General features: G+C 40.4%; 1 protein-coding gene across 1 annotated transcript; it reads left to right on the top strand.

Annotated features, from left to right (window-relative positions):
- The first annotated feature begins 294 nt into the window (after positions 1–294).
- Positions 295–1,092, top strand: LOC148542196 (paraneoplastic antigen Ma2 homolog). Its single transcript, XM_088471086.1, has one exon. It carries the CDS (start codon positions 295–297, stop codon positions 1,090–1,092), a length of 798 nt encoding a protein of 265 aa, XP_088327212.1.
- Positions 1,093–9,877: the final 8,785 nt, after the last annotated feature.

Here is a 9,877-nt window from a genome sequence, read left to right as displayed (position 1 = left end):
AAATCAAGAAGAATGTGAGTTGTTGATATTGCTGGAATATATATATATATATATATATATATATATATATATTGTAACACACTACATCAATTGTTGGGTTTTCCCAAGTAGACCCACAATGATCATAAATACTTGGGTGGAGGCACTGATTAAATAGAAAGTTATAGTATTAAATAAATGTTGAAAGGGTTAGTAACCTGGTGACCCTTTAGTGGTAAAAAGGGAGGTTACATTTGGAGGCACAAAGCTGAGATCGAATAGTTAAAGGGATCTCCTGTTTACCAGATAGGCAAAATGGCACAGCTTCAAGGGAAAGATGCACTGGAGTGGTGCAAAAAGAAGGAAGTCCTGCCATTCAATTGTTTGACGGGGAACTTGAGTGGCGCCCATAGTGCGGAAGTAGAGGATGCTTTGGGAAAGTATCATGGTGTAAAAGGGCCCAGAATCATAGATTGTCAGAAAGGAGATTCTGGGATTATCTGTGCAGTATTAATAGCCACTCAAGAACCATTAGAGAGGGAGGTAATCCCGTCCATGATTCCCACTGTTGATGGAGAGGGGAGGAGGTGGAATATTGTTTGGCCAATAGTAGACATAAGGAAAGAAGTAGTAGGTGACTTCCCTACTTCAACAAATCAAACTGCAGATAGTGAAGAGGTGAACCCCATGGGACTTAATGATGATCAAAGTCAAAGTACAGTTTTCCTCACTGGAATGGATAGGATAGTGGGGGAACTTGGGAGGATTAATCACGAAGGCGGATACCGAAGGCTGCAGGTATTTTCTGGGACCCATCCAGTTCTGATAGGAGAAGACAGTTATGAGATATGGAGGGAAAATGTAATGCAATTATCTGAAGAGTGGTACTTCCCCGATTCCATGAAAAAACAATGTCTGGTTAAGAGTTTGAGGGGACCAGCATCTGAGGTGATACAAGCTGTACAAAGAGATGACCCTAATGTTGAATTCAAAGACTACATGGCTGCATTGGACCTCAAATTTAGTACCCTAGAAAATGCTGAAGATCTCATATACCAATTTTGTCATACTTACCAAGACCAAGGAGAAAGGCTTGCTGTCTATATACATTGACTAGACAAAATATTACATCGAATAGTGGACAAAGGGGGATTCGCTTGAGAGGAGATAAATGAGAGACGGATGCAGCAACTTTTAGAGGGAGCCCTTACGTCAGACCCAATCGCACAGAGGCTGCAATACTCCACAGTTAGCAGACAACCCCTGTCATATATTCAACTGATGAGAGAGGTTCACCAAGAGGAAGCATTAGTGGAGGCTTGTGAAAAGAACGTTAAGAAAGTTAGAATGGCAGTACCAAAGCTAGACAATAGCCAAACTCTTGTAAAGGAACTCGCAGAGGAAATAAAAGTTTGAAAGGGAAAGTTGAACAACTTGTTCTACAGCTCGCTGAAGAAAACAATAGGAAAGATTCACCTCGAGAATTAGTAAGAGGCCAAAGAGTTGAATGACAAAAGACTTTGTATAGACAGCAGAGTTGTTTCAGATGTGGAAGACCCGAACATAGGGCTTTTCAGTGTGATCTGAGGTGGAAAATGATGAAGATCAAAGCCCACCAAGATATGGCCGAGGCAGAGGAGAGCAGCTTTCAGGAAATGTCAGAGGAGGTCAGTGAACCCTGCATTGGCTCCCTAGAAGCCTCACAGGAAGTAATGGGGAGTTACCGCGGACATAACGGTATACCGGATGGACTAATGGGACCAGCTCCACTGATCCCGGCTTTTGTAAATAACTATCCCTGTACTACCCTTTTAGACAGTGGATCCCAGGTGTCCATCATCTTTGAAGGGTGGTACCGGAGGCACTTGGCAGACATACCAATTTTGCCTTTGTCCGGGCTGGTGATATGGGGTCTTAGCAACCACAGTTATCCCTATTTGGGATATATCCCTATAACTTTGAGTTTCCCATCTGAAGTGGCAGGTGTAAATGGTGAAATAGCCAACATGGCCCTCATTTGTCCTGACACCCTTTTGCTGATATACCTCTAATTGTGTGTGGTGATTTCAATCTTATTACTTCTTCGCAACTGGATAAACAATTCCCAATTAGGGGTGGGGGAAAACCTCTTAAATTAGGTGTACCTGTCCTCTTGAGGAGATTAAATATGTTAGTCATTTGGAGATCACATCATCCAATAGACAAGGGGTTCACTTGTTTATCTGCAGCACATGGATCAATGTCCAGAATAGATTACATGTTTATGTCTAATGTGTTATTTCCTAGGAAATCACAAATAGAAATTGAGCAAATCTGCATGTCTGATAATGCCTTGGTCTGGTTAGATTTTCACACAGACATAGATACAGGACCTTATAAAATTTGGAGATATCCTTCAGGTTTTTCCGATTTTATAAAGTTTGAAATAAGGTAGAGAGTACATGGGAGGAATATAAAATTAATAATGTTTCTTATGCTGAAGATGATGCATTGATTTTCTAACAGGCATCTAGAGTAATCAGTAGGGGTACCATTATCTCTTATGTGATGGCTCAGAGAAAATTACTTTCTGCTGATTGCATAGAGACTCAGAGACTTCTAACAGATGCTTACCAGAATGCCAGTCCACCCCTATGTCTACTAAAAAAATGGACTACTGTATCTCACTGCTAAAACACACTATAATGCTCTGTTTTCTACGATGGAGAAATCTTACTCATTTAGGAAAGATCATAGAGTTTTTACATTTAGAAACAAATCCAGTCAGCTTTTAACTAACTTGTTTAAAGGCCAATCTCCTTCAATGGTGGTTCATCCCCTAAAGTTACCAGATGATACCTATACACTGTCTAGTGCTCAGATAGTGGATGTGATGAAGTATTATGCTGACCTGTATCCACATCCTTTGAGAAGTAACTCTAGTTCTACGTTTTTCTGGGAATGTTTACCCTTACCTAAACTGGAAAATCCAATTAAGTACTTCCTAATTTCCCCTATAACTGAATTTGAAGTTCAGAAAGCAATATCTACTTTAAACATAGGCAAAGCTCCTGGCCCTGATGGCCTTTCTGACAATTTCTACAAACTTCTTTCTAAGATAATTATCCCAACATTAACCAATTTATTAACTAGATACTTAATTGGAATCTTTTGCCACAATATTTTAATTCTGCAATCCATTAACATTCCAAAACCAGGGAGGGAGCTAAGTAATCCGGGCTCTTATAGGTCAATTTCACTTCTTAATATACAGTAGATTACAAACTACTCACTGAATTTCTAGAGGAAAGATTGAAACAGGTTTTACTGGCTAAAATACACCCCGACCAAACGGGATTCATTATGGGCAGAAGCTCTGTGGTAAACATACACAAAGTGCTTTTGGCAATACATGCTACTCACCAACTACCTGACACTGAATCCCACTCTAGAGCGATTTTGTCATTAGATGCTGAAAAAGCATTTGACATGGTCCTCTAGGACCATTTGTTTGATGCAATGTCAAGATTTGGTTTTCCACTCGAATTTGTCTCCTTTATCAAAACTCTATATACTACCCTGACTTCACTAGTCTCCTGTAATGGATATCTGTCCACCCCATTCTCAATACAATGTGGCACAAGACACGGTTGCCCGCGCTCTCCACTCCTTTTTGCAATAGCTTTAGAACCTCTAGCAATTACATTAAGGCAGTCACCATTACACCAGGGAATTAAGATAGGACAAATAGATTTATGTGTGGCATTATTTGCTGATGAATATATTATAAAAGTAATATTCATTAATCCGAACTTATGTTATTGTCAGGAGATTTGATGCTTTCATCAGATCATCTTTTGAATACAATTAAAATCAAATCCCAGTTTAAATATATAGGCATACATATAACCTCTCAATTGTCTAAAATTTATGATATCAATTTCACCCCCTTGCTAACTGCTATTACTAAATTAATTGAAAGTTGGATGCTGCTTCCTTTGTTGGCATTGGGATGGATTGCAGTAATAAAGTCAATCATTTTTCCAAAAATGTCATATGCAATGCAAATGATACATCTAATGCTGACAATTTCAGATCTTAAAGCTCTGTCCTCTCTGTTTCAAAAATGAATTTGGAAAGCGGGAAAAACAAGAATAGCACACCCCACACTCCAAGCTACTTGACCTAATGAGGTTTTGGTTTGCCCAATCCCCTAAGTTTTTCACATGCAGTATTTTTCCAATATATAACAGATTGGATGCATGAGAGAGATATATTTAAAATGAACGCCCTTGGATTGTGCTCATTTTGCACCTTATTCCCCAAATACACTATTACATTCTCCAAAATCAAAAATTGGCCCAGAAATTTTTCACAACCCTCTTTTTCGAGATACTTACCTCACCGGGTGTGCAGTAAACAAAAGATTTAAAATAAATCCTGGCTATACTAATAATGTTTCCTTTGTGGCAACCCTCTCTTCACCCCAGGATTAGTGGATAATATTTATGTCAGGTTGTGTTCTAAAAGAATTAGAATGACATCAGACATTTTTGATTTAGGAGGTGCCTTATGTTCCTTCCAGGTGTTACAAGAATGCTACGGTCTAACACATCAATATTTTTATTCCTATTTCCAGATTAGGCATTTTATTAGTTCTCTTCCTTCTACTGTATCTACACCTCAGGAATCTGACCAGTTATTACAACTATTGCAATTTTTTTAAACTAATACATACAGAACTCATTACCTTTATTTAGATTTGTTGAATCTATCTACTGGAACATTTTTGAAAAATACATACACAGCTTGGGAGCGAGATTTACCATCTCTAACTCAAGGAAAAAAGATTTTACATTTTATGACAAAACACTCGCTTTTCCACTTTACAGGAAGTGCATTTTGAATTGTGGACACTCGTCAGCCACCTTCACATATCACTTTTGAGAATGTGGACAAATCAAGCAATTTTGGTGCAAATTAATGATGTTCATTAATACCACATTCTCTGTCCATATGTCATTAGATCCTTTAGCCCTACTACATGCCAATTTTGGTACATGGATAAAGTTAGGTCTCAGTACTGCACTCCGGCATGTATTGACAGTAGGCATGTGTGCCGACCCCCATGTTTTGGTTTTGGATCTCCCTTGGTTTTGGATCTTAATTGGTTTTGCCAAAACCTCACCTCCATGTTTTGTTTTCGGGTTTTGGATCTTGATTTTTTCTTAAAAAAATTAAAAACAGCTAAAATCACATAAAATGGGCCTTTTTTGTTCCAACGGTTTTAATAACCTCAATAACATTTATTTCCAATCATTTCCAGCCAATTTTGACCAGCTCACAATATTAATTTTTTCATCTAGTTAAAGCGCCAAAAGTTTGCTTCCAGCTTACTGGCTCAAAACTGATTGATATAATTATTTATAGAGTTGAGGACTGTGCAAAGATGATGGTTGGGATACCCTTGAGGATTGAAGAATTGATAGTTGATAGTTGATAGTTGGTGCAGCCGCTGCCTTTAAAATTGATAATAAATTAATTAAAAAACAATTCATTGGGTGCAGCCCCTGGCTGAATAATTAATAAAAAGAAATTCATTGGTGCAGCCCCTGGCTGTAAAATTGATAATAAATTAATTTAAAAACAAATCATTGGTTCCTAAACCAACCATAACATTAATTTAAAATGTCAGACAGCAAATCCCCAACCAGCACATAATGGAAAGAAAAAAGGTGCAAGATGGAATAGTCCTTGGGTCCTCCTACCCACCCTTATGTTGTATATGAAACAGGACATTCACAGTTTAACAAACCAATCATTTCAGCGACAAGGACTGACAATTGTGGCTGAAAGTATTGCTTTCTTTCAACCCCAATAAAACAAGCTGCCAATGTGCATTGGACATGGAAATGAAAATGATCCCATACACAAACTGGCTTTACATTACAATTTGTTGTCATCCTCATCCTCATCATCCCCATCAGTGTGTACATCTTCTTCTTCACACAATATTAATTCGTCCCTGCTGGAATCCACCATAGGCGCCTCTGTAATTTTTTGTATGTAATTGTTGGTAGAGGTCTTCCTCATGGAATTTGTAATTCATTTTAATGAACATCATCTTTTCCACATTTTGAGGAAGTAACCTTCTATGCCAATCACTGACAAGGTTGCCAGCTGCACTGAATAATCTTTCGGAGTACACACTGGAGGGTGGGCAACTTAAGTAATGCAAAGCCAGTTAGTGTATGGGACTCCAAATTGCCACTTTTTCCTGCCAGTACTGAAGGGGACTGTCTGACATGCCTATCAGGATGTTACCTCTGAAATAGTCCTCCACCATTCTTTGAATGGAGACCGTATCACACATAGTCATGGAAGAAGACATGTCACTAGTAGGCAGTTCTCTCAAGCTTGACCAGATTTCATTTTTTGGTGAACGATCTGCATGACCAGTGGCATTCTGTAAGGAAAATTGAGTTTTTTCCTGGCAGCTGCAGAAACTGAAGGAGGAGATGATGGCATTTCACGTATGGCTGCAGCTGACAATTTTTTACCAACAGCTCTTTCCATAGTTTTAGATTTCGGTCTGTTGGAAAAAAACTCACAAGGTAGGACTTAAACCTAGGATCCAGAATGGTTGCCAAAATATATTTTTCAAATTTCATTAGATTGATGACTCTTGGGTCCTGGTGAAGTGAATCAAGGGCTTGATCCACCAGTCCAACATACCTTGCACAATCGCTCCATTTCAGTTCCTCCTTCAGTTTCTCCAGCTGTTTTTGCAAAGTCTGATGAGGGGAATGACCTGACTGAAGCTGGCAGTGTCTGAACTAACTTCACGTATGGCAAGTTCAAAGGGTTTGAGAACCTTACACAACATGGAAATTATTCTCCACTGCGCTTGAGTAAGGTGCATTCCCCCTCCACGGTCATAGGCCGTTGTATAGCCCAGGATGGCCTTTTACTGTTCCTCTAATCCACTGAAGCATATAGAGGGTAGAATTCCACCGAGTTACTAACTCTTGCTTCAGCTGATGGCAAGGGCAAATTTAACAGTACCTGCTGGTCATGCAATCTTCGACAAGCATTTGCCGAATGTCTAAAATGTCCGGATATTTTGCGGGCCACCGAGAGCATCTCCTGCATGCCCCTGTCATTTTTTTAAAAATGTTGCACCACCAAATTAATTGTGTGAGCAAAACAAGTGAAGTGTTGGAATTCGCCCACATGTAATGCTCTCACAATATTGGTGGCATTGTCCGAAATCACAAATCCCGAGGAGAGTCCAAGTGGGGTCAGCCATTTAGCAATGATTTCCCTGAGTTTTTCTAAGAGGTTCTCAGTGGTATGACTCTTAGTGAAACCAGTTATACAAAGAGTAGCCTGCCTCTGTATCAGCTGTCCTTTGGTAGATGTTGCTGCTGCTGTTGATATTGTAAGCAACACACCTACCTAGTGGGCTGTAACAGTCATGTAATCCTTAGTTTGCCCTGTCTCACTTGTCCACATATCAGTGGTCAAGTGTACAGTGGGTACAATGGCATTTCTGAGGACATTAATAAGGTTTTTTTTAATGTCCTTGTACAGACTTGGAATTGCTGTTATAGCGAAGTTGAATCTAGAAGGAATCTGGTAGCGAGGACACAGGACCTCAATTAACTGTTGAAAACCCACTGCAGTAATGGCAGATACTAGATGCACATCTAATACCAGCATAGCTGTTATGGCATCAGTAATCCACTGTGCAACTAGGTGATTGCTGTCATACTTGTTTGCCCTTGCAAATGATTGTTTGACAGTTAATTGTTTTTTGGAGGATACACTACAAGTAGTCTTCCTCCTTGTCCCCTTCTGGGATGAAGATCCACTCACAGCAACAGCAGCAGCAACAGGCTTAGTCATCAAGGATCCTTCTGTGGAATCACAGATAGGAGATGAGTCAATCATGCTTTAAATAACACTGGATGCAGCAGGATGATGAATGAGGAACTTGGATCCCACAGAGAGGGAACAGGCAGGTGACACTGGACTTGTTACATTTTGAGTTTTGGAGCTCGGCGACATACACTTTGATATTTGATGAATGCGCTCCAAGTGACATAACAAGGAGGAGGTTCCTAAGTGGTTTAGGTCCCTCCCTCTACTCACTCTTGCTTGGAAATGGTTACATATGGCTTGACAACTGTTGTCAGGATTGGGGTGGAAATAATTCCACACATGAGAAGTGGATTTCTTTGTCTTTTTTGTCTTTTACCCCAGCATGACAACAATGGGCTTTGGCTTTTTCAATCCATGGGCAACAGATGTTGCCTTACTTACACAAAGGACATCCTTGGCATCAACATCCTCATCACCAACATCTTCATCATCAACATCCTCATCATCCTTAATGCCTTCAACTACCAAATTATCCTCCTCCTCCATGTGCAATTCCACAGAAGCATCTTCACTGACTATGTCTGTAAGATGTTGACTGCCCTTCCACACATTTACAGAGGGCACACAAATGTTGGAACTCGGAGGATCCTCCAGTACACTAGTATTTAGGTCTGGCTCACACATGGCAACCACGGACACACTTGCACTCTCCTCGGGTATTTGTGATTACGATTTCTCAGGGCACACAGCTGGTTTTTCCGGGCTGTCTTACTCTTCTTAACAACTTTAATTTTTTTAATGGTACCACCACCACTACTACAAGCAGAAGGGCTACCAGAACCAACATGAAACATAAATGAAGGCCAAGGCCTTATCCTTTCCTTGCCACTTTGTGTAGTGAATGGCATATTGCCAATTTTTTGTTTATCTAAAGGCAACTTGCCGTTCGATTTTTTTCTTTACTACAGTAAAAGTAGCTGTACAATATCCATGGCATGACTTAAGCCCTGGGGTATAGGCCTTCATAGAGGACAAGGAAGTAGATGGCCTTGTATTATCATGATGACTGCTGGTGGCATCTACAACATGTGGTTCTTGGCCTTGCTCTCCTATCATGTGACTGCCCTCCATATTTTTTTGCGGTCTTGAAGCAGTGTCACAAGCACCAATAGTGTGCAGTTACAAAATTCACACACGTGCTGTCGTGCGCACACAGAAAAAAATATATACAAAAGACACTATTTGTTTTGTGGGGTTTTTTCAGGTCCAAAGCTTGGGCCCAGAGCACAGATTGATGATGACTGGAGTCAGGCAGCACTAGGTTGTGTTGCTGTATCTTGTGTGGCTAAGCCACACACACACAGAAAAAAATAGACAATATATTTTTATTTAACTTTTTTGGGTCCATAATTTAGGCCCAGGTGGATGCAGTAGACAGCACAGCACCAGCCCAGATGGACACAGCACCAGCCCAGATGGACACAGTAGACAGCACAGCACCAACCCAAATGGGTCAGCAACAGTACCAGCCCAGATGGACACAGCAGTGACAGTACCAGATGGATCAGCAGTGCACCAGCCCAGGACACAGCAGTCAGCACAGCACCAGCACAGGTAAGTAGTACTACCTCTCCCAGCCCTACACTACCCACCCTCCCTGTTCAGTCTCCACAGCCAGAGTGAAATGGCGGCAGCTGCATGGTCCCTTATATACATAGAGACGAAAGCTTGCGAGCAGCAAGATTTCGTCTCTATGGTTTTGCCTCAGTTTGAGATCCAGGGCTGGCTAGAGAACCAAATGCATGTTCGGTTCTCGCCCCAGATCTCAAAATTCGGGTGGGTTCGGATCTCTGAGATCTGAACCCGCTCATCTCTAATTGACAGTGATAGTTACTATGAGAAAAATGAAGACACTGGACTTCTAGCTCTTCTCCAATGTTATCGGAATTAACTGACATGCTTCTAAAACTATTATATTATAATAGACTGTCTACACTACCAGAGAATGAAAAGGGTGTAATTCTTTTTTACAGGA

Source organism: Taudactylus pleione, unplaced genomic scaffold (genome assembly GCF_031769625.1).
Source record: "Taudactylus pleione unplaced genomic scaffold, aTauple2 ptg000015l, whole genome shotgun sequence".
Taxonomy (NCBI): Eukaryota; Metazoa; Chordata; class Amphibia; order Anura; family Myobatrachidae; genus Taudactylus; species Taudactylus pleione.
The sequence above is the reverse complement of the archived record's forward strand: the minus strand, read 5'-3'. Positions and strand labels throughout refer to the sequence as shown.

Coding starts and splice junctions, on each gene's coding strand:
- LOC148542196 (XM_088471086.1), top strand. CDS start 295: ATGGCACAGCTTCAAGGGAAAGATGCACTGGAGTGGTGCAAAAAGAAG.